General features: G+C 29.0%; 1 protein-coding gene across 4 annotated transcripts; it reads left to right on the forward strand.

Moving 5' to 3' along the window:
• The first annotated feature begins 4,051 nt into the window (after positions 1–4,051).
• On the forward strand, positions 4,052–27,609 carry LOC114932495 (uncharacterized). Of its 4 annotated transcripts, none has more exons than XM_029304725.2 (14): positions 4,052–4,219; positions 15,112–15,332; positions 16,558–16,661; positions 16,815–16,913; positions 17,236–17,334; positions 17,998–18,204; positions 22,110–22,307; positions 22,653–22,751; positions 22,970–23,068; positions 23,326–23,424; positions 24,481–24,576; positions 24,950–25,163; positions 25,476–25,616; positions 25,866–27,609. In XM_029304725.2, exons 2-14 carry the CDS (start codon positions 15,227–15,229, stop codon positions 25,949–25,951), a joined length of 1,647 nt encoding a protein of 548 aa, XP_029160558.2. In that variant the 5' UTR covers positions 4,052–4,219; positions 15,112–15,226; the 3' UTR covers positions 25,952–27,609. The 4 variants fall into 4 exon arrangements, with proteins under 4 accessions (XP_029160558.2, XP_029160560.2, XP_029160559.2 ...); XM_029304727.2 differs by having other exon boundaries at positions 25,488–25,616; XM_029304726.2 differs by having other exon boundaries at positions 24,953–25,163.
• The last annotated feature ends 169 nt before the right edge of the window (positions 27,610–27,778 follow it).

Below are 27,778 nucleotides of genomic sequence, written 5' to 3' on the forward strand. Positions count from 1 at the left end.
AGCTTACTCTCATATTCCTTTGTTGCGGCTAACTGGCTCATTTAACTGACGTTATGGTAATAACGTATGGTAATAAATATTTCCGAAATTCGAAACTTCACGAAACAAGATAACAACTTTTGTATATGCAGAAATATAAATTGTGAATTACGATTTATTGTAACTAGAAGTGGAAATTACAAACGTTAACTTTTGTACAATTACATGTAAAAAACGTTTAGCAACTATCATCAAACAATAATATAATTACACAGATACACATGTGCGTTAATCAAAATAGCTCAAAATTTTAGAATTTATGTAACATAATTAATCTTTTCTGTGTTAAAAGCAAACAGATAGAGAGAAATACTTGAGAATTTTTCAATTCGAATTTTTCGAGAAACTCTCCTTTCACGAAAATATTCGCTTCAGATATGCAATCTTTTGTGCATCATCTTAAAAATCTACATGTACTAAGCTCTGCAATAGTGAAATGTCGTATAGATCCAAGGATACATACAAATGTTTCCTTTTACACATACCAACGATTACCATAAGAAACCGGCGAAAAAGGAAAATGGATAAATTGGGTTTACAATTTCAATCATCTTTCACAATACGTAACATCTCTGCGAATTCAATAGGACGAAGCACGTATGAAATAATATTAAATATATTTCTTACCAAAATCAAATTTTATATAAGCAATGACAAATTTTTATTTTATAATAAATTAAATGTTGCAAATATTATTATTGCATCATTATAATAATATAACAGTGATGTAACAACAAAAATGTTCAAACTAACAAAAATGTATATATATTATATATACATATATATATATATATATATATATATATATACAGAATAAACAAATATTAAAACATAAATACAAATATATACACATTTATAGCATAAGAAGAAATGATTTTCTGCTCATATATTTTTGCGTGATAAATTATTTTTGTAATATCTATATGTAATGTGTGTTTGCAATTTGCAATGCAATTTAAGGATAATATATGATTTGAAACTGAATAAATTGAAACTTATTTTTTAAGACCTATTTTTAGTATATATAATTATTTTATTTCTATAAAAATTTCTAAAGCTAAATCTAGCTTTATTTAATTTAAGAATAGCTTTTTCTATTGTAAGTGCTACTACCCTTGTATACCTGCACGCTTTGGCTATAAATCATTTGCTATGTCAGCCTGCAAGAATTGAACTTACACAATCTCACGGGCATATTTTGCAATGATATATAACTGCACGAGAAGAAGCAAAATATATTGCAAAGTATTATTTATCGTGATCAGTATATGTATATCAGTATATATTATACATTTTGTCCTTGTTTCAGAATAATTATATTATCCGCATCGTTCAAAGCTTTGACCAACAGCGAAAATTATTTAATTATTATTAGATTAAGTACGTTTTTACATAAATACAATTTTACATAAAGCAATAAAGCTTTTTATTTTACAGAATTTAACGTGCAAAAAATTTAATTTTATATAAATTAATTTCACGACGAAAAATTGCGCTAAAACAATTTTAGAGAAACGCGTGAAATTTTGCGCATCATGTCCGCGTATTTTAATAACATTGATGTTGCATTATAATATTCTTTAAAGAAATATATTTCGCCAAATTAAAAATTGCAATGGTTAAGTTAAAGATTTTAAAAGTTTTATCATTAACGAAAACAATAATTTTAATCAAATAATGTGTATATATAAACAAAAAAAATGGTTAATAACAATTCTCTCATAGAATATACAATTAATACTTTTATGAAAAATAATGCTTGGCTTATTATTTTAGAAAAATAATACAAATCGGAGTAGATGATAAGATTGAATGATCTTTTGGATTTTGGTGCACGTACTATAAAGTACTTACAATATATTTTCCGTATATCTCTCTCTTCGTAAGAAACCAATCCTCGTAGTAAATATTAGTTTTGACCTTTACTCCTTTCCGACCAAAGATAAGCAGATACTTTATAGCACACGTGTGCACCAATGCCCAAAAGTTTATTTTAACCTTTCCAACATTGCTTAAATATGATATATATAGTTACAGTTTCGTAAACCAAATTAATATTTGTATATGTATATTTTATAAATTGTTAAAAATTTATTTTAATTTAATAATTTATTTTTAAGCAATGTTTGAAAGATTTCTTGAGTTTTAAACAATAAAAAATCTTTTACAAAAATTAAGTTGTAATATTAACCATTTTAATATGCGATAAAAGATTTTTCGTTATCTAACTTCAAATAAATTTTACAGAATGTAATTTTAATTTTAGAATAATTTTTACTCTGTTCTCTATACAATTGAGAAACTAGAAAAGGGTTCAAGAAAGTTTTTGCTAAAAAGAGAAAGTGATTTGAATTTAAATATATCTTGCACAGTATTTAAAATATTTAGTCTTCCTAATAAACTAATTAAAAACTATTTATTTTGCTAAATTGTACACTACGCGTAAATTGAATAAACAAGAGCTAAATGATATACATTTAATTAGCGCTGGAAACATAGCAAAATTAAATTTCAGTGCATTTAGAAAAGACCCGCGCGGCAGTGTAACAAATTACAATAAATTCTCGAGAAATTTACCTCATATTATTCTCAGTTCCCTTGAAATTCCGATGGCGAAATTCCAGGATTAATTAGAATTGTTTGTTCGTCTCCCCACGCATTCCATATTTGATTCGTACATACATTATGAAATAATATTTGCTTAGCATGAGAGAATTGCAAATTTTATATTTTCAAAATAAATGCGTTTTTATATCTTCTCAAAAGTAGCCATATTCACGTACCGAAGTTTTTTCCTAAATAGTTAAATAATGCTTTGCTATTTGATATCAAAATTACTATATTAAAATTCTGATTTTTATTGATAACATTTATTTTATCTTGCTATGTAAAGCTATTTTGGAATATAAATATTTAATTTATATCTTACAAACAATTAAAGAGAAAGAACATTAGAAATAATATGCGCAAACGTATAAGGCAAATTGATTATCACGCAATATTATGTAATTCTTCATTTAAATGTTATTACGAAAGATTCAATTAACGTGATATCGGATGTATCACGATATTTCAACGTTAATAAGATCACGAATAATAAATTTGTAATATAATTATACTGTATATTAATAGACAAAGACGAAAATTGTCGTCGCCATATATTATTAACGTAAAATTTATATTAATACTAAATAAACTTGTTTATTTTATTACCAAATTTTAGCGGATTTTGAAAAATCACTATACATTTATAGGAAGATTCTAGCTTTATTCTAGTGTTAGTATAGTTCGATAGTAACAGTCAAAATATGCGTCGTAAATTGTGCAGATACAAAAGATCAATACACCAAAAAAAAATACGAATACGATAGATACACACCGACATTGTTTTATTTTTTCCAGATAAAAATCCAGGATTCTACAGGTACAAGTGGCATACTTTTATGTCTCTTCTTGCTTTATAAACTAAATGTATAAACTTAATTATTATGTATAAATATAATCTTCAATTCCACAATTAGTCGAATATTATGTTTCTTTAAGGTTCTATTTAGTTTATTACCAAACATTTAAAAAATGATTCAAATAAAATGAAAACATAATGTAATTGCATATACATATAATAAATAGCATTTAATAATAAACGTGTTAAAAATAATAATTAAAAAGAAGTGAGAGAAAAAATATTTTAAGAAACATTAAAATTCCAAAATATGAAAAAATTACGAGTGCAATTATATCATCGTTACCTTAATGGCGAGAGCTTTTAAATTTGTGCAACTAATTGCTTTAACTGCACTTGTGTATCATATTTTAATATTACGAGCGAATGAGTAATGAGAAAAAAAATGTATTGCAATCTCAAGATGATTTCAAGCAGTTTCCAAATCAGCAAGTTCGAATACATGCCAACTAGAGCTTGTAATAGTGATCCAACCCTCCATGTGGCTGCGCTGCTGTCGACCTAATAATGGGGTTGTCTCGCGAAACGGGGGATGATTCGGCCAGTAGCATGCTGCTTCTCGTAGCATGAATCTCGGTCAAGCTTTTCGTTGCTTCTATCGTGACGCAGCATCCGTTGTTCACACCTGACTTTTCGATACTATTGTATTAGTGAGAAATCAAAGAGTTAGACAGTGATTCGTCGTCACGAGAATAGTTTTGCGGAAAAAAGCAACACGTAAGTGAACATTGAAAAAAAAATATCTTTACAAAATTTAAATTAAAAGTACATATTTAATGGACAGAACTAAATCTAACTAATCAGTTGATATATAAGCGTGCTAAAATATAGAAATATTATGGGAACTAAATTTATAGTAAATTCTAAATAATAAAGAAATTAAATAAATCCTTAAGTTACGTTATTTATATTTTTGTATTATGAATATATAATTTTTTATCAAATATATATATAGTATAGTAATTATAATAATTAAAGAAAAAAAAGTAGTCTTGAATATACATTTTATACTCTGCAAATGCAAAAACTTGTGACTAAAAAATTTGTTTGTGTGTTTTACAAATATAATCATGATTTAATTAAAATACAAAGAGAGAACATGAAGACCATTAAAGACGTCATGCGACACTTATTAGTCATATCGTGTCCATTTCCCACATATTCTCACATGACAGTCATGTTCAAACTCCGAACTAATTAACTGTCACAGGAAACAACCCCGCTCAATTTAACAGATTCTGTAACATACATTTCATGTGATTTCACGAAATAATTAGAATTTCTATTTTGCGACGTTTCAACTTCGTACTCACGTATTAATTACCGTCACAAATCATAAAAATTTCTGAAAGGTACTAAATACTTATAATGAATGACTAATTCTAATCTAAGAACAATCTCTTCTATGAGTTATATTTAAAGATTCTTATAAAAGAATTATACTTTCTCTCATAAATTTTAATATTCTCACAAAAATAGTTATAAAATAAAAATTTATAAAATATTAAATATAAAAAATATTATATTTATCTTATATTATTCTCGTAAAAACTCATATTATTCTTGAAATTTTATTTGATTCTCCTTTGATGTCTCTTTTTTCGATATCACTATATTAATATCTCTTCATCAGTTAAAATTGCTTTTCGAGAATTAAGCATTATTCAATTTTATTTTAACAAAATTGTAATTTAAGATTATCAATTACATTATTTACAACAAATCATTTTAATATAAAAAGTTAATAGTTGTCAAAATATTCTCTAATACGAAGAGATCTTCAAATCAATAAATTTTTTATTAAAAAAAAATGTATTATATGATAGTGCATATTATCCCATTGCATAATGCAGCGTATGTAACAAATGTAGAGTATATAACAAATACTGAGAAAAGTATTACAAGCTGTAAAATTAAAATCTCTTAAAAGATTTGTAAAATGTCTGTTAGTTTTTAAAGCAACAACTATTCTTATTTAGAATCCTAATGGAAACACATATTTATAAAATTTTGCTAAAAGCGCAAACTATAACTCCCGAAACTAATCCTGCATAATAATACTAGAATTGAAAATGCATTCCGCCACAAGACAGAGATTAAGCATACATTTTGTCATTTTAAATAATGTAAAAGTAGAAATTAATTTATAAATCGTAAGAAAAACATAAAATATAAACAAAAAATAAAATTGCATTTATAATATTTCAGTTTTATCATGGAGTATCAATTTAATAACTTTTGTTTGCAAATAATTAAAATATAAACAAAAATAACAATTGTTTAAATTAATATTTCCATTTCAATTTGTGCTAAAATAATATTTTATATTTTATATATTATTATATAGCTAGCTTGTGAAAATATCGATTATTTGCAATAACATTATATATCTTTTACAAGGAAAAATAAATGTCCCTTAATAAAAAGATTAAAAAAGAAAGAGAGTTGAACATTTCCCTTTATAAATACAGACAAGTTGAAGATTAGCATAATAACAAAAAAGATTATTACAACGAAGCAAGTCAATAAATGGTGCCCTTATATTATCAATATTACATTTAATTTATATTAAAAAATAAAATTAAAACAGATAATAAATTAAATTAGAAACAGCGTAAAATTTTTATAAGAAGGATCTTGTTTTTAAAAAAAAAAACACATCATTTTATTTATTTATAGTTAATAAAAAAGGGTCCATATTTTCAAATTACCTAATAAAACTCTGCCCACAATTTTTCCGGGTCGGTCCTAGAGTTTTATTAGGATATATCTGGACACCTGATTACAGGAAATTGAGCTAGCGGCCAAAACTTGATAAAACAGGTAATATTTTGCGCGAAATTCCTAGTTAGGCGAATGAAGCGAATAAAGCTAACAAGCGAAGATAATACGTGACGGTAATGTTAAAATAATTTAAAAGGGCTGCGTATATACATATCTCATCCGGCTCCCGGCCTCCAGCGTTCATATGTATGCATATATACATACATACATATACACGATACATGAATAATCCGTTGCGAAAGGCTGACCGACGCTTGCATTTCGCCCGTCATTTTACATCAATAATCGACGACGCGAAACTCACAACGGAGATTAAAATTGACAAAGACACAAACGCAAAATGATTTGACAACTATACAACGAGAGACTATTACTGTCATCAACAAATCTATGTAACTTTAAATTTTCGTAATAATAAAAGAGAGGATCGTTATTTAAAATGTTGTTGCTCAATATCATATTGTTCAATAAATACACAAAGTTTAAAAAAATTCTTTTAATAGAGATGAAATATATATATTTACTAAGGGATAAATGGAAACGTCGTATAGATTGTATTTTTAGCGTTTGTCATATGTATCGAGAGTGGTATTTTTGAAAAACATTCTAAATGTTGAAAACTTTCTAGTGCGCCGTAAATATATGAAGTACTTAAATATCTCTCGTTTTTCTATCTTTCTATTTTATAGTTAATATATTTTGCGGAATATATTTTTGAATTTCTATTCTTACATTTGCTTTCTACAGTAACATTCAAAAAAATAATTTCTAAATCGTTGTAAGCGGTGTAACAAAACTGTATTTTTTACCTATATTTACCAAAGATTAGAATTAAGAAGCAACAACAGTTAAAGCAATCACAGCTTATTAATACTTATTTCTAAATTTAGCAAATTAGACTTATGTACAAGTAAATTATTTAAATTTTTTTTTTATATTTCTAATGTATTTCTAGTATGTCTCGTGTTTCTAATGTTTACATAATTTTAAACAACTTTTAATAAATTTATGGAAAATGCTTTAGTTTAAAAAGTAATATAATTTTTTTTATCGAGTATCATTAAGGAAGCATGTTATCATATATCGTATAAAGGGATATAGCGTAGCCTAGTTTCTGACTTTCTTTGGCAAGTCTTAAAGTTAAAAGTAGTAGAGAGATAACTAAGTTAAGAATTGTACACGTTTTAAAAAATTCTAAATTTAAATTTGAATCTTATTTTTATTTCTCAACTTTTTCTGGTTTGATTTTTAGTTAAGTAAAATTAGCATAACTTTCAATTAATAAAATTAAAATTCAATCTGATAATTATTTGCTCATGTAACTCCTTGTAACACTTTATAGAAGATAATAACCGATGCTTTGCTCTGGAAATTCTGGAAACTTGATATATGTTTCTGCCGATATTCGGAAGCTTCCTAGATACGTGGAAAGTTCCATTCGATAGAAAGCTTGAATTATTGAGAAAGCGTGAACAAATTTCTATTCGGGAAACTATACGGTCGTTATAAGACAAATGGCTTAAATATCGTAATTACAATTGCGGAAGCTTGAAAATAATTATTTACCCAAACAGATCACCTTTCGCGCAAAGTGACAGCAAATAACAAAGTGACTTGAGAATTTGTTCTCGACTAATCGAGTAAAGTCACTTATCTCTTTTTCATTAGAATCTTTTTTATCTGCACGCAAAACTGTTATTATATCTTTCTCGTCACAATCTCACGCGATATTCTTCCTGATATAGTCATAATTTGACATTTTTTACGTTAATTGTAGTAGACCCAAGATCAAGTCGCACGCGACACATTTTAATCCCTAATTATTCGCGTGACGCTTTATTACAATTTATTGTTTATAAACATATAAATATATAATAAAATAATTTTATTAATATACTAATTTACAAGTTTTAAAGACAAATGAATAAGTATTTGCTGCGCAAATTTCGAGTTATAATTTTTTATCGAATCTCACTACAATTTAAAATTATATTGAGTATTTGTGTTAATATTTTATCCGCAATAAACTTAACGAAGATTCCTTGGGTTTGTGATGAAAAAAATACAAAGTGATCGCTATCAGCTGATTATATAGTGCGTCTTTTTTCAGCGTGAGTGCGATTATGTTGTGTATCATATCGTAACATCAATTTACTGAGTTCTAAACACTTTTTCCTCTTATTTAGGCACATATTTTTTTCTTTCCGAGTCATTTCTCTTTAGCCAGACCTGCGGGAAACAGTAAATACGCGAGTCTTTCAGAGTTCTCAGAGATACAAACATTCGAAGCACGATTTTTCATCAATCAGCCGCCGGTTAAGTGATGGAGTAAACGTGTGGTCAGACGCCGATATAATTTCATATAAAATGAATACTCTCTTTCGAGATATATTTTTTTCAATTACGTATAAGTTTACATTAATATTAATATGTTATTAATATACCATTACGTTATTATAACTCCGCATACACAAATATTAAACAGAATGTTTTATGATGATTTTTCGTCCTTTCTTATTAATTCAAGACTTACAAGCTTTGATTCAACATCTGAAATTTTACTCTCGCTATGTAAATGAAATTGTATATGAAATTAACAGCATGGAAAAATACGAGGTTCATATCTGCACCATAAATAAAAGAGTCGACTTTGTCGACTTCATTTTGAATACATTTGTGTGTGTTACTGAATAAATTACAAAAGTTAAGAAAGGTAAATTATCTCAACTAAATTTTTAGTCAAAATTGGAAATTCAAAAAGTGACATTTAGAGAAAATCAGTGTTAAAGTTTAAGAAAGTTTAAAATTCCTTCGATTGCATTTTTATGCATATACTTATACTTTTAAAAATTGTATTCTATAATCTAAAAAACAACTGATGCTATAATTGCTATAGATGCTACAAAACAATGCTGTTGCGCAATTATTACATTACATCAATATCAATAATATTTATCATAATTTTTATTTTAACAAAAGTCCATTCAGCTGTACAATGCTAAATTGTGAAAATTGTAAATTAAAAAGCACTTTTATATACACTATAATAATATACTATACAAACAAAAAAAATTTCTTTCGCTCTGCATAGAAAGGAAATAATTTCGTAATTAATTTTAATTTTGCTATGTTAATATATAATATTTCATCATGTTGAAATCCCGTCTCAGTAGCGTATTTTATATTATTCCGTAAAAATCGAAATACACACATGCAACAAATACCTGCATAAGATTTCGCAATTAACCTACTAATAAAATGTAATATAAGCTTTATTTGAGTAGAAGATATTCGAATCGTACAAAGCACCATCCACGTGTGCTCGAGCAAAGCTGCATCTTCAGTTAAGTGCATCAATCAATACGAGAGAAATTCGAATATCGTATCAAAGCACTCTTTCACCAATATCGAATCAAGTATTCATTTCAATGTTTATCGCGCGTTGATCAAATATTTCAAGAATAAAATTTATATTGCAAATTGAAACACAATTATTTCTCTTACATTATCTTTCATAATATTCGTCTCGTGTATCACTTTTAAATTATATCAGATGCTTATTATTACACATTCTGATTTTTATACAACAGCTTTTGATATTTTTGTTTTCGTTATTAATGACGATATAAAACACGTAAAGATATTGTTAGAAAAGATATAACATATATTCTCTTTCTTATAAGAAAAAAAAATTTTAATATTAAAAATAATATCATTCTCGTAAGAGAATAACATATTAAATACAAATTAAAACTCTTAATTAAAACTTTCTCTAAATCATATCAGAATATAGTTTTGAAATAGAGTTATATATTTAAGATATTTCAATTAAACTCTTATATACAATAAGTGGAATTCGATTTTTAATTTGACCTTTACGAAATTATTTGATTTCCCTCTGCATTTTAATTGAGAGATATATCAAATATAATTTCTTGGAATAATTAAAAATAGCTTTTCGCCCATATTTCATCTTCAATTTAGCATGCGCCCATTATATCTGGCCATGACATTCTGATTCGTATTCAAGAGATCAATGCACCATTGCGTTTCAAAGCTCCAAAATCTTACCGTATATATGTTGACAATAGATTGTTCTGGGAGAACAATAGCACACTTCCAAACATTCCTCAAAATCCAATTTATGCATCTGTCATTTCTTGCCTATTAAACGCTGCATTTGATCTATATATTATATATATTTCTCGAGACTAAATCTATGTAATATTAAATTATTGTATATAAAAAAATATTTGATTTACAAAATTTACATTTTGTATAAATTTCTTACAAAGCAAATCGCACACGTAATTATCAATATTAAAATAGAACAATTCCATTACAAAATTACATTTTAGTCTCTTTAAATATAGTATTTGAAAAATAATGAAATTACAATATAATTTATGGAAATCCATTTTAAATATGATATTATATTAAAATGAAGTTTATAAAAAAAATATCAGAGTACTCTAGTTTGTTTTTATATTTTATCTTATATACAATTTGATATATATCTTATATAAGATTATTTTAAATTTTGTACCTATAATATGTATTAACACTGTATTAAGTTGCCACACTCAATCGAATATTCTCTGTAACAAATAATTTCATATTAAGATTATGTAATAATAACATGCAATAAACTTGTAAAAACTAAACGTGCAAAAATGACACGACTAGAGTGATTAATAAATGTCGATGCAATCTTGTAAAATGTTATTTTTTTTCTGAAAATTCCCAAGCGACTGCATCTCATTATCCATGTTACAAAAAGATATTTTACTAGCACAATGTGATCTTTATAAAGCAAAATGCATAAATGCATAACGAGATTTTGCGATATGATATGACATAGGACGAAGAGACAATAATCTCTAGAGACTCTAATGAGACAAAAACGTCATGAAGGGTTTCAGGAAGCATATTCCAGGAGAACAAGAAAAAGTATGAAATTCTTTTTAAAGTCGAGCGTCGTTGCTGTCCGGTTTGACTTTTCAGAGAAAAATGTCGGCTTACACTCACGTGATGGCAAAATATGAAAAATGGTAACAGCTGAAGATAATATATTTCGAGATAACGCCTCTTGATGATAAAGATTTATGAGCAAAATTTGCTCAAGACTTGCTTCTTTTTGCAAATTTAATAACAGCATTTATTCCACAAAATACTAATATAAAAATAATCAGGCAATTTCTCTTCTTTATATATCTTAAAGAAATGATATTTATAAGATATTCTTTTTTCTGTAAGTCAAATAATAATTGAATAAAGAAAATTTTAATCTCTACAATTAATAATATATATATATATATATATTATTAGTATATATATTATTAGTTATTAATATATATATATATATATATATATATATATATATATTATTAGAAGATATTCTTTTTTCTGTAAGTCAAATAATAATTGAATAAAGAAAATTTTAATCTCTACAATTAATAATATATATATATATATATATAAGTTTATCATTTTTAATTTTTAATTTTACGAAAAGATATAAAATTTATGAAATTATATTTGCAGTTAAATGCTAACTTTTAATTTGCTAATTCAAATAATAATGCATTGTAATTCGAGAAACTTTGGTATACAGTAATTTACATTTACGTTTTATTCAATTTACATGGAACTACATTGCACGCGAATAACACATTTACTTTCCAAGCGGATAAATGCACATTTGTGAAACGGATGATCAGGAAACGGAAACATCGTCTGATATTACATTATTAACGAAAGGACATGCTTCGCTGAAAAGCCATTCTGATGGTGCATCCATGAAATGAACAATGTACACAATGTATCGTATGAAACTACATTTGCTTCAAAACAACAAAATAAAGGACTTTAAAAAGGCAAAAAAGAAACAAAGTTAACAATGTATAACAGAAACATTGTATTTTGCTTCTTTATCTTATCATGAAATTATTCTTTTAAAAATTTCTGATATATAACGCTAAAATATTATTCAAATAGTGTTGTGTATCCTATAATATATAATAACAATGTTGTACAATAATTTTTAAATAATTATATATATTTCGAGTTGAAGAAATTGTTGACATTATTAATATTTATATTTGATATTATTCTTAATACTCTTGACTCTTACGTTTTAAATATACATAGTAAAAATAATTGTTAAATTATACCAAGAGATCCAACATCGCATACAGAATTAAACAAATGCAAATTAACGTCCAGAAGTTTCAGAAGTACCGTATTATGTATGTACAGTGAGAAACTCTGAAAATCCCTTGGCTGTGCAATAAAGTCATGCACAATCAATCATTAAACAGACGGCAGTCGTAACTTATAATACGAATGAATGTATCATGGATGAAAGCGCATTTTCCCAAGCGACAGAGAAGTATAATAAAAAGCATTCTCCAACTCGAAAACTAACCAGTCGGTTATTCGCTTTCTCTATATTTTCTCGAAGGCAAAGGCATTCTTCGCGGATTGAATTAGAATTAAGCATAAATATATTATATTATAATCTCTCTTGTGTGTTGCATTATACGTTCGCGAGATGAAGAACATTCTCATCCAATACTCTGTGCACAACACATTCTGTACACGATCGTATCCCACTTGAACCGTTATACATTATGTATTGCCACGCTCGCTTTCAAAATAAAGCTTAAAGAATGAATATCGATTACGCTGCCAAAGGTGATTATAAACAAAGTGCAACTTCCAATTAACGGCCTGCAATCTTGATGATAAACGTCAAGATGTTTGATAGAATTTCCAAGTTAATTGTTAGAGTTTCCGCGATTTCGCGAATTCAGCTTCTGACTCAACTGCGGAATATTGTTAGATCTATGAGATGCTGCCACAAATATGATCGAAATCAGAAATTAGTAACTCAATCGACGGAATTAGTTTTATATCTTACCATATATATTCGAGAGAGCAATTTAGCATTAAATATGTCTAATCCGAGTTGGAAATTTGCGAGTTTCAACTTATAACTTATACGAGAAATTTCTAATATGTTGTAAAAGGAGACCCTGCAATCTAAATGACTTTCATTTTTTCCAAATAATTATACATATATACATAAAAATTAATATGATCTTGTGGAACAGAAAATATGATTCTTTTAATTAATGAAATTCAGAAATTCAATAAGAGCCAACGCAGTCTGTGAAGCGTACAAATTTATTATAAATTGATTCTTTTGAATCAATTAATTTTAAATTTGGCTTATTTATCTATCCAATCATAACGTGTCTAAAATCGAATTTATATATTTTCTTTGGCTCACTCATTAAGTAATTTGTGAAATGACTATTAACTGTGACATCAACTTGAAAACACACGAAAACTTGAAAGCGAACATTCGATGTGTACAGAACTAATGAAACCAGTGCTTACGTAAAGCTAACACTTTTGATTTAAACGTCTATATTTATCTACGAAAATGGAATACGGTTGGAAACGTCAAAAGGATAAGCTGAAAGACAGAAGTTAAGCGAACCGGAGATGTTTAGAAAGAAAAAGAGATTGACAAAGTTTTTCTCATCGCAGTGCGACTGAGTAATGTGGGAAATTTAGTAGACATCACAGACATTTCTATGATTGCACTTACATACGAGTACGTGTGTTTGCACAATGATAAAATGGATGAGCTCTACTGTACAATAAACTCTGTGAAAATCTAAAAAAACAGTAAGTTAAATATACAATCTATTACTGCAAAAATATAACGTTTAAATGAATATGGCATATGGTTCATTTGTGTGATTCATCATGAAATGCGAACGAAATATGAAAATATGAAAATATAAAAATTAAAATTGAAAAAATATAATCCGAGATAATGAAGCAAACGTATTTCTGCTGATTAACCATAACATTTGCGAATACATATTTTTCTTATGTTAATGTGTATTTTCGTATTAATTTCAATATTGTTTAATCAATAATCGTATATAGCAAATTATGTATTGTTAAAATACCTGTAAAATATATATACGAGTATATATGACTTAATAACATTTGCAAATATATTATAATCGTAGTGCAGACTAATTAAAAATATTAAAATTTATACAGATATCAAAATAGCATATTCTGTTATTCCTGATATTATTTCGAAATCGAAGTCCACGAATTAATTAATTACATATCCACAAATTAAATGTAATACTCTGTTAACCAAGCTACGAAATATAGGTACATATTATTCATTCCAATCATATCCAATCGTAACCGCATATCTCACAAATGTAGTAATATATTTTGTCGTGATAAAATGAAGAAATTTTAAATGAGACAAATTGAAATATAAAACTAGAATAATACTCGTGATTTATTCATCCTCGCTTTATTAATGTATTTTACTAATTATAAATATGGCCATAATTGCAAAATATATATGCAGATTTTAATAGACCGCCTCTTAACGAAGCTCTACCCTCCACTTTTAATGTATCAAGTACTCGACATATTTTTGATAACTGCTAGGCAAAATAAATTAACGTTTATATCAAGATAATGATAAATAACTGTTATTGTAACTTATCTGTCAGAAAATATAAAATAATAAATTATTCCTTTTTTTACTTTAAATTAAATTCTAATTTAAAAATATCTTATTTCTATAAAATTTAATTTTTCTCGCGAATTAAATGTTATTCTAAAATATGATCCAAATATAACCATTGATTAATTTCTTTTTTTATCATAAGCGCGCTACTAATTCAAATCAAGTTTCTCTCAAACTTGTATTTTCAATTGCGATTTTTGCGATTATACGTATCCACATTACTACTTAATAATAATTGACTTTTTAGGTCGTCGATAATTAACAGCTGAGCTGCAACCCGAGATGCATTAGCATCGCGTAACGACACCGAGAAAACCCCGGCATCGATTGCAATGCTAGAATCAGAACAACGGCAGTGAAAGATGGTGGACAAGGAAGAGTTGAATATAACGAAGGCTAAGGCCCCTCCGCCGTTGAATCTCAACGAGGCGATCGAGGACGAAGTACTGAACCAAAAGACTGCTAGAAGTGAGTAAAATACGAATTCGCCCCATGCAAAATGTGCTACGAAGCATGCGAAGATTTAAGGCTGTCTCGGCAATCCCAAGTGAAACGTGAATATATGAAAAATGTAGAGAGAAAGAGAAATAGAGAGAGAGAGAGAGAGAGAGAGAGAGAAGCGAAACATGCACCCTTCAAGATTTATGTTATAAAACTGAGAGAATTACACATTTGACTGAATTGCTTGGATTTTTTTAACTGATAACTCTATTTGATTTATTGCAACCGCGCCAACTCTTCGTTTCTTTAAATCTCAAACAAATATTCCTTTTATTATAATAATTTTTGATAACAATTTATGTATTACAAAAATAATAGCTGTAATATTGTACGAAAATTTTAATCATTCTCTCTTACTTTACGTATATAAATAAAATAAAAATAATTGTTTGAAAATAACTGCTACATATACAACAACCATATATTTTTCACGGTGCTTGGTATCTTTATAAATGATAGAAAGGAATAATTATAAAAATATTATAAAATATTTGGCATGTATTTTATCAATATTTATACACTGTGCAACCACTATCAACACGCAATTAACACGCAAAAACGAAAAAATACTCAATTTGTATTGCACGTTTGCAAAATCAACCATTCAATTAATTAACAACACTCTACGTTCTCGTGTTCGTTCCAACTTTTCTTCCTTCTTTCCGCCTCGATACTCTACGCGATCGATACTCGTGCAACCCGAAATTATAAAAAACGATATGCAATGGTAACGACAGAACGTGCGCTACGTTGTGACTGTCAAAAGTTAAAATGAAAAGTCTGTAACAAATTAATTAAATCCATACTTTTTCGCGCTTTTCGTTTCAAGTTTTACTTCAATAATTTCGCAAAAATCAGTACAAAATAATCTAGAAATTAATTTATATACAGTTATGTTACGCTAACAAAAATTAATATACATAATTTTGAATATTTGAAAAATATAAAAAAAGTTAAAAAACCATTCCATTTACATTCATACTACGGGAAGTGGATTGTTACAGTTTAATAAAAAAAGTTAAAAGCAAAAAACATTTGGCAACATATCGTTATTTGAAAAAACAATTTAATGACTTAATAAAAAAAAAAAAGCAATTTTATAAACAATTATTTTCAAAAAAATAAGAGAATCTTTTTTATTATACATTTCTCATTATGAAATATGAATAATTTCTATCTTCTTTTTCATCAGTCCTTAAGAATGATCTTCTTCTACATGAGGCTGTGATAAAAAACGAACCGGACACCGTTCGTAAAGTACTTAAGGAGACTGTTGACGTAGATTCCAGAAATAATGTAAGTTGCTACAAATATTTCAAAGATAAAAATAAATGTGTCATTTGTTTTATTTTATTTGATGTATTGAGTGTGATTTTATTTGAGAAAGAAATTAATTTACAATTACATTAAAAATAAGAAATATTTTTGAAACTATCAAAATCATTTTAGTATGGCCGCGCTCCGATTCATTGGGCAGCATCGAGAGGAAATACGGAAATTATCGAAATGTTGATACAAGCTAAATGCGATATCGAAGCGAGAGATAAGGTATGACACATTTTTCAAATTAAAACTGTTCATTAAATAATTGCGAAGTAAATTAACGAGAACAATGAACGTAATATTTTCTCGTGATAAAAAAATAGAAAACTTTTTACGTGAAATATAGATGTATTCTTTAGAGATTTAGCATTATCATTTCGACAATAAATAAAAAGTTGATGTAAAAATAATAATTGCATAAATAAATAAATAAATAGCTCATTTACATATTCTCGAAGCATTTCTTTTGGAATTTAATCTAGACTCTGCTGACTTGATGAAATTCCTTATGGAACATTAATTTCGAGCTATTCATTTCTCTTTCAAGTATGGAATGCGTCCCTTACATATGGCAGCTCAGCACGGGCACCGAGACGCGGTGAAGATGTTGATCAATGCTGGAGCAAATGTATCCGCGGTTAATAAGGTACATTAATAATCCTACAACAATAAGTTAAATTAAGCGCCTTAAATGAATGATCGTGTCAAAGCGAATTATTCCTCGAGGAAAGGATACTAGTAAAATGTCAAGCATACACAAAACTTGCATGGAACGTATAAAATGCATATAACTATCGTGTGAAGAGAACTTCATTTAAAAAAAGAAACGCAAAAGCTTTCGTCTGACAATTCACGGAACATGTTGCACGGGATTAAATTGTATGTGTAATTGAAGTTTATTGATCATCGGATACGATAGAAAATATTGAAACTGAAATCTCGCGCGCGGAGGTTGTGAAAAAAAGTAAATACGTCGTCGGGAAACCGCGACGAAATTGAAATCAATAGTGTGTCAATATTGATATTGGCATCGGTCCTAAATAATAACGCGCATTTTCCCTCCTTTTCCTCTTCACAAAATCGAATCATTGATGGAATAAGAAAATAAGGCACACACGTGGACTCTATATATAGAATAATCTCTCTTGCACGCGGAGGAGAGACGGAGCAGCGAGGTTCTTTTACTAATTAAAATTACAAGAGAGAAATGTTACGCGCTTTATAATGTAAAAGCAGCGAGTGCGAATTTTCTTTTGCGAAGCAGCCTCTCTATTGCGGAAGCATAAACAAAAGATCTCTTTCCGGTTAGAAACAATACACCCTCTTAATGTGTGGTGCTCGCGGCAGCAACGTAAGCGTGGTGGACTATCTCGCGGAAGCTGTGGAATCGTTAAACGGTGAGGCTACCGACTGCACCGGTGCGACTGCACTTCACCACGCAGCCATTTCCGGGTATCCTGGAGTGATAACGGCGCTCTCCAATATTCCACGGATCGTACTCGACGCTACAGATAAGGTAAGCACAATGCTTATTTTTCATACGTTATTTCATTCGTTAGTTCTAACCCGGTCGACTTATTTTCATTTTGTTCATTTTTTCTTTCACGTTCATTATTATTATATTAATTATCAATAGCACTGTGAATCTGACATTTTTAAATGAATAATTAGTAATATAAAGCAGAGGGTCACAAACCCCGACAATAGAGTGGTATTTTTAAATAAATAATTTGATTAAAATTTCTAGTTCTATTTACTCTCAAAATAAATGTGTATTATACAGAAAATTCTGATTCACGCGATGGAATTATTTGTTAATTTTATTATACGTTGCTTTTATAAATCTAAAATAGCTGTCCTTGCCACGCTTGAAAGGTCGAAAAGTGGGCCGTTTATCTTATATGTAAAAATTGCCAATAGTCCGCGAAAAAATAAGAGCGTATATTTTGTATCTCCGCGGATATTGCTTTAACTTCACATTCTCGTTGTTGTGAACGAAAGAACTCAATCATCTCAGTTTCTGTGACTGAGACAAGCTTTCAAATTTGATTGCTGCATAAAGATATAAAAATAGAAAGAACGTATTTCATCTGCAAAAGAAATACGAGATGTCAAAGAAACTGCAGAAGTCACGCAACAACTACCTCAATAGTTCTCTATTGTCGATATATCAAATATGGTGGTCTAAAAATGTTCCTAATTTTAGTTGCGCACGTTTATTTCATTTTCTTATTGCTTCAATGAAATTTATAATCTCTGGGTAATCACTCTAAAATCAGCGCTTTCTATAATCCGGGTAATATCTCATGTATAAGTTATTAGACCAGCGAACAAGTGATGCACAGCAAATGGGCTTACGTGTCTTGACGTTGAGTAACATATTAGTGTATATGCACATCGCGTACATTCCAAAATACATAAGCTAATATGCTCTCTCACAATACGGGCGTGCTTTGCTCTCAGATTCTCGAACTTCGCGTTGCAATATAATCCACATCTGGAAATTTGATTCTCACATTTCGCCCTATTCATTGCTTCGAGGAATAATCATCCGTTTATCCATTAGCATCTTGGTATCTCAAACTTTACTCGCAAAGCTTCCCATTACATAACATAACATTGATATAATTAAAAGTCGATCACTTCCGCGTAAACATCATTCGAACATTCATTGTGCAGTTGCCTCTCATAAATTATTCATCAATTCTCTTTCGGAAAATATTTATGCACCAACGCAAATTATGCATAATTTTATGCATTTTTCGGTTAGATTGTATGAGTGCCTACAACAATATTTTGGAACATAACTTTGTGATGTATTGTAAACTGATTTTTACAAATATATACATATATTCATAGAAGAATTCATTTAGAATACATTTCAAGTGAAATTGATTGAAGCAATGTTTAATTCAAAGATTAACTACGTCATTTATAAAGAAAAATTTATTATCCTCAAACTTTAGCAATAAGATAATATAAAATACCAGACAGAGACAAAGATCATACTTAAAAGTGGATTTTTTCCTAAGAAAAAAATGTTCTTATCTAAAATCAGTTATCACTTGACAATGCAGTTTCTCTGATAATCTTTTTCTTTCTCTCTCTCTCTCTCTCTCTCTCTCTCTCTCCGCCATTTCCAGTCGATGCGGTTCTCTGGCATCTTTTATTCATATACACCGTCACGACAATAAGCATCTATCCATAATCCTAGATCGGCTTTGACGTGCGACGCAGACACTCTCTGGAACGTTTCAAGTTGCCTCTCGATACGCGAAATATAGACATCTAACATCTAACTCCCTACAAACACGTTTACTCCTGGGAAATGTGCTTTTTGCTTCAACTCCAAGTAATATAACGAACATGAGTGCGCAGTTTTGTAATAATAAAAGTTCGTGAAAAGCAGGAGAAATAAAAGCAAAATTATTTCAGTACATTTAATTTCATTCAAATTTAGATGTTGCAAATACTAATTAAACATGTTCCGAAGATTATCTATTTAAATAGATATAATATTATTTACTAAGATTATTTCTCTTACACTGAATCAATGAAACTGTCGCTGAAAGCAGTGAAAAGATTTCAACGAAGAGTATTTCAGTGAAACACTTACAGTTTGCTCCTCCGTCTTTTACTGATTACGATTTCATTGAAAAATCAGCTAATACTATTAATTTTTCTCAGTGAGATTTCATAATTTTTAACTAAAACTGTTGCTTATCAATAATAACGTAGCGATTTCATTAAAAAAATAAAGAAAGAAAAAATTAATTATAAGAAGAAATCTAACGTAAACAAATAATCGAAAATTAAATTAATAGAGACGGTCGCGATCTGTTTTTGTATCATATTTATACAAATATCTGTCTCCGATATCAAAATTAACAAAATCATATTTTAACAGATTCTATTTGCATCTTGTTATGGGAATTATATTATCGCAAATATATTAAATTTCAAACGTATAACCTTTGCATTTCACCGATATGCGAAACTATCACATATCACGCATATTATACGCCATAATGCGAAAATGCATCAACAATTGTCCGAGAATTGTGAATGGCTATGGGGTAGTGCAGTGCAATATCGATCGCGCATAGAAAGACAAAAGGGGAATTTATAATTTATCGACAGGAACAATCGACCGTGTCCTCTCACACACACACACACACACACACACACACACATAGTTTGTTATGCATTTAGAGGTAAGAGGAACCGCTCAGATTTCCGCATGTGCAACCATATATACGCTCACAAGTAGGTAAATAGGTAGATGGAGTAGGTAGGTCACAGAGGGTATCTTTCCCCTCAATTTAGACCCGGGAAAGTGGGTCCCTTTTCTCTCTTTCTCTCTATCTGTCGCTCCCTCTGTACCTTCGTAAATGTATCTCCGATGTAGAAACTGTTTTAACGTGTCTCTTCTTTTTATCGAAAGGATAAATGAAATTTTTCAGAAAAAGAATCTCCGATTGCAGAAGTCGACCGATTATAAACTCGAATACACGCATATTTTACAGAGCAATAAGATTTCGTGAACTTTAATCTCTCATCTCTTTCCTTTTCCATACTCTTGCTTTTCCATTCAATTTACTCTCTCATGCATCCCTCGATTTTCTTCGCAGTCGTGAGCGGAATTTTAATCTCGCTGAGATATCTTCCGTCTGTTCCATCTTTACGTTCTGCATGGCTTGCGTATCGAGTAACCATTTTAAGCGATCAATTCCTTCTATCTTCTCGGAAAATAGCACTTGACGTCTATTAGGGTCGTACATACACACTTTGGAATAAAGAAAAAACATCGACATACCATTATCTTCTAATAATACAATTCATGATCAAATCTCAATAATTTTATAATATCTACTAAATAAGAAAATTTCATCACTAACGATTTAAAAAATCAGTTTCATAAAAATTAAAAAATATTCAAAAGCACGTTTGTTTTCCACATAAAACCACAATAATCGATATAAAGTTATAATAACGAATATAAGATTCTCTCTTGTTGTGTGATATTTCACAGAATTATTTATTTAAATTTTATATGATTTCCATTTTTGCTAAATAAATATTTTGCAATGCCATAGTAAGAGGGACATGGAATAATATATTTTTGTCATCCAGTATAAAATATAAAAGTTTTATAAACAAAAAAATTGTACTTTCTACACAAATATTATGATCAGTATTTTTACTAAAATTCCACGCAGTTTTTATTTTCACCGAAATTTTATTTAATTCTAAAAATAGTTAATACCCTTGCTAAAATCCTTGCGAAAGTGCCTTACATGTATAAATATAGAAAGATAATGATATATTTAAACGTGCAATTTTTATAATAAATGTATAAAAGTACATCGTGCTTTCAAGGTTCATCGAACCTTTCGCGATTAAATTTGAATGAATTTTCAGAAAGGACAAACCCCGATGCATTATGCCTGCGCCGAGGAGCACTTGGAAGCGGTCGAAGTTCTTATAGGATTAGGCGTGAACGTAGACGCCCAGGATAACGATGGGAATACCCCACTTCACGTAGCCACCAGAACGAGGCACACCGGGATAGCGCAATTATTATTAAAAGCTGGAGCGAATACCGAGTTAACCGATGCGGTAAATTGAATAATCAAGTAACATCACGTCATTTAACGAACGGGAAAAGATAGAAATCACTAGGTGAACAAGACAAGACGCAATAAAAGGAGACATGACAAAATTAAATCAATTCAACTGCGATATTAAATTCATACGTAAGAAGAATATCTATTGTCAAATATTTGAATTTTTATTTATTTATCAGCAAAAACAGTTTTTCTTTTTTTTTTTTTTTTTTTTTTATTTCTTATTAAATTGAATGGATCAACGTAATTCATTGGCAATGAGATTTCATCGTAATGACAGACGCGTTTGCGTCACGTCTGATTAATCTGTATCAACTTTATCTCTCTATATTTTCAGGAGGGTTTCACTCCCCTTCACGTTGCCGCGAGTCAAGGATGCAAAGGAATACTCGACTCCATGATTCAGCACGGAGCCGATCTTAACAAGCAGTGCAAGGTACAAATATAATCCGTGCCAACTGCTGCATGCATAATGATACTTCTCAATATTTTGTCGACGCAATATTTGTTCATAGAAATACGTTCGATAATCATGCAAGCACGATGCACAACGAATCAAATTAATCAAAATATTGAAAAATATAGATACTTCTTGAAAAAAAATATATCGAATAAATTAAATACATTTTTTTCTCTTTCAATTATCTATTGCAGAATGGTAACACAGCCTTGCATCTGGCCTGTCAAAACAACGAAGTAGAGACGGTAGAAATATTAATTAACAAAGGTGTCGATCTCAATTGTTTAAATCTGGTATGTAAAATATATAAATTATATATTTGCACCTAAAGCTGTATTCTTAATAATATTATATTTATTATATTTTTAATGCAGCAAAAAATAAAACTGTATAAATTTTTCAATAATATTACACACATCAATTTCCAAATAAATTTTGTTATAATACATATTTTCATATTTTCAATTATTTTCTACTTCCACTCGAGAGATATCAAAAGCTTTATAATAGAATTGTTAACTTCTTCGTTTTCCATATCGATTTGTTTTAGAGACTTCAATCTCCGATACATATTGCAGCCGAGATGGGACATACGGATATTTGTGAATTACTTCTTGCAGCGGGCGCGAATATCGAGCAAAAAGAACAGGTAAATATACTATCCAAAATAGAATCCGCAATGGAAACGAATATATATTATATCCTTTAACAATATAATTAACTCAATCCGTTTATGTTTCAAACATATTATCAACACTTGACTAATCATTTATAGACATAATTATTTCATTATTAAACTCGTCTGCCATTAAACAATTGCGATATAAATCCCGAGCTCACAATATGCTAGAATTATAATTAAATATGAATTAGTTGCTAAATAATTAAACCTTGTTTATAAATCAATTATTCAACCCGTTTGACAAATATATAATTTGCAATATGTAAAAGAAGATTCCAGAGGCACCAATAAGCTAAATAAAAAAATATCTAATTAAATCTTGGTACATCAAAGTACAGCGACAAAGTATTATAATAAATACATGGTAATACTCATATATATTATTATATCTTTTGACATATAATTTGTCAATCAACAGATCTACTTTAATATTAACCTTCGACATTACGATACTTCAACTTCAATCAAAATAATAATATCGATCACATGAAATATTGTTGCGGCTACGAATTGGTAAAATTAATAAAAATACTTATGTATTATATATGACACACACCCACACATAAAATAAATAAAGAAACACTAAATTAGAATTTTCTCAATAAAATATTTTAATAAAAATATATGAATTTTCTTGATGTGGTGTCTTTTATATATCCCTAAATATAGGGAGGCAAGATTTTTTTCCATAAAATTATTGGAAATGATTCGATCTATTTTGATTGCGTATGTGAGCAGTTCCAATAATATAACAGCGCGCACACACACACACACACTTAATCTTAATTGCAATCTTAATTTATTGGACGACAAGTTTATCGCGTTTACACGACACGGGTCGATCCTGTCGACAATGTGACACGTGCCGCGGGAAATTGAGTCGTGCTATTTGCAGAAAAGCTTCGAATCGAACGCTTTACCCTAATCTCACGCGCTGAAGTTAACGCGATAGGGGTTGCCAGATTGATGGCTGTTATAAACTCGATAATAAAGTTAAAGCAAAGTTTATCTTGACGTTTGCAGAGCGGTCGCACGCCACTTTATATTGCGGCAAGGGGCAGTTTCACGGCCATCGTCGATATGATCATTAAAACCGCGAGATTGGATTATCCGACCCCGGTGGGTATGCCAACAAGAAATTTGTTCACATTTTTTTATTGCACGTTTGATACACGTCGCCTTCGACGTGAGGCTCGTCCTAATTTGACGCTTAAGACTCCTACTTTAATCTAAAAACTTGGATAATTAATTGTAAGAATAATATATTAAATAATATTTCTCGTGTGCGGAAATTCCAGCAAATGTTTCCAGAGATATTTCTTATTCGTCTAGGAATAAATATGATATTGTTGCAAATTTAATTCCAAACAGATAGCTTCGATATATTCATGTTGAATATACTCCAGTCACGAGTCTAGTGTTTAATTGTAATAAAGTAAAAAAAAATCTGGAAATTGACTACGAACCTTAGGAAATCTTGAATTCTGATAAGGAGGTCCGAGAGTTGACTCCGGCGCGAAGGCGATGGAGAGAAGGATCATCCGGTGGCAGCATCTCCAGCAACAATGGTCGTCTCCCCGAACAAGTTCGATCTATTCTCTGGAAATTGGCCTACAAGCAATTAGCGCCTGGCGACTGGAAAAAATTAGCTCTTCACTGGGCCTTCACCCCTGATCAGATCAAAGCTATCGAGCATCAATATACAGGTGAATCGACATTATGTCACACAGATTTCGGTTCCTTTGTCGCGAATCATTATTCCATTCTAAAATAAACATGGAATTAATTTTCTCGATATTTGCCTTGAAAAGATAAAAATATAGGTCTCATCTCATCGGGGTGCAAAAGTAAGAATCGTAAAATAATTAATGAAAAAAATAATAGATGAATCTGTGTTATGACATATATAAGATAATTATCATATAATGAATTTCCGTTTATATATATATGTGTGAGATTTGTGCCTCGATGTTCATCTATTCTGCACCTAGAACAGCTTTATGAAAAGGACGATAAAGCTCCCATTGTAGGTTCCTCGAGTTACAAGGAGCACGGATTTCGAATGTTAATGATTTGGGCTTCCGGATTAAATCCCGACGTACAATTAGCAAAAGAGCTCTGCGATGCTTTGTCAGCGGTGGATAAGAAAGCAATTGCTGGTAATCTCTTTCGTATTTTATTATTGTATATATATCTCAGCAAATTTTCTATAATATGCAAAATAGATTCCTCATTTTTATAAAGATAATAATGATAATAATTACAGCACAAATGCTGTTTCCAAAGATAAAAATAGCAAATCTAATTTTTCTAATTGTAAGATTGAACTTTGAATTGAATAAAATTTCTTGCAAAAGGGAATTGTTTTCACTTGCAAAGAAAGTTTGTTTTCTTTTCATTCATTTCAGATTCCGTTCGTAAACAAATAGAACAGGGAAATGACAGCAAGGCGAAATCGAAAGGGCAACGATGTCATAAATGTTCCATCACATAAACATTTACAAGTGCCAAACTCAATCTCACATATAAATACATTCTATACGAAAATGTAACGAATGGATGTTGTAACTTGTGTAATAACTATTGCTGTTGGAAATGTCGCAGATTATAAGAAAAGTTTGAAATTAGCGAGCATAATTTATGACAGAGATAAAAATGACATACGATGAATATCTTTTGTACTGATACATAATATTTCATAAATTCTTGAAATACAACGATTATTAATTTATGGTGCAGGTATAGCTGTCATTATCGGTTTAAAATAATCAGAATTTTTTCCTTGTATTAGATTATCGTACATTTGACTCGATAAAATTTATATGCCAAGTTTTTAAGCCAAAATTTAAGACTCGAGTCTAATACACTCAACAAAAAACACATCATAGTGAATAAAATTAATTCGTTAATATTTCGATAAAAAGTTACACACGCGAATAAAAAATCTGAGAAAATGTAGAAATAAATTTTTACATATATAATAAATTACTTTTTCATAAATTTTTAAATCAAGCAGATTACATAAATCTATCTTGCATGAAAAGTTGACTGAAAATAAAGCTTAACTAAAATAAATTATTCTAGAAAATATATTATATTTCTCTCCATTAATCTATCGGGTTAAATATATCATTCACATTACACACATATACACACGCACATATATATATATATATACAAATATAAATAACATGTGAACATAAAAGAGCAAAACAGTGAAGAAGATATTCGAAACACAATATTATATATAAATTATGTGCGAAAAAGAAAACTTAAAAAAACGTGAGATACTTAAACAATTATATACGTATGAAACCAAGCCGTCCTAAGCTAATCCTAATTTAGATGATTATTATAATTCCGTTTATCCTTGCGATTCTCTTATAGAGGAACGCAATATGCCTCTGTAACTTGTAGAGACAAAATTACAGTTAGTATACAAAAGCCATCGAAAAAGCGGTACAATTGTAAAATCAAAGTAACAATCTCTAATTGTAGGAATTCTTCGGAATAGATATAATAACGCATAGAGTAAGTATAATAAATTTTGCAGGGCTTTTGATGTGATAAAAAGTTGTTAGATTGTTAGATTTCGATAAGAATATTTAAAAAAATAATTGATACCGCGCGCGATTATCACGCGCATATTTCTCGAGAGAGACAATCTACATATCCGAAATCTACAAATCTATATTTAATTAACTACGGGCAATAACAATATTTAACTTTATTGTGTGTCAAAATATTTAGTATATTAAAAATTACAAAATTTTTTGGATAAAGTTAAATTAAATGAATAATAATACATTTTCAAATGAAACTTTTCTATTTCCACTACATTTATATAATTTTAAAAGTTGTATAATTTTAAAACGTTTTTAACAAATAGAATGGGATCGAAAATAATTAAGTACAAAAGTACTTTTTCTGTACTTGTATCTCTATTTATAATTCTGTAATAAAATTGTAACAAATTATTAACAAAGAATATCAATAATGAATAAGAATAGCGATACATATATATAATATAGAAACAAATACTTACCGCTTGATTTTAAAAAAATCATGGACTTCCGAAGCTGCTTTCTGAAAGTACGATTTTACAACAATGTACATATCTCATCTTGATGTAATAAATCGTTGTATTCTGTGTATCGTTGTATATTAATTATTGCAATTATTATCCAAACAATTCAAATCTGTGAAATTGTGACTTATCAATTAAATCCAATTTTCTTTGAAAAAAAAGCATATATATTATTTTGCCAAGATTACAAACAGGAAATTGGAGCTGAAAGGAACGAGAATCAAGATCATTGTA

This window comes from Nylanderia fulva, unplaced genomic scaffold (genome assembly GCF_048542155.1).
Source record: "Nylanderia fulva isolate GAGA-0341 unplaced genomic scaffold, ASM4854215v1 Scaffold13, whole genome shotgun sequence".
In the NCBI taxonomy this organism is placed as follows: Eukaryota; Metazoa; Arthropoda; class Insecta; order Hymenoptera; family Formicidae; genus Nylanderia; species Nylanderia fulva.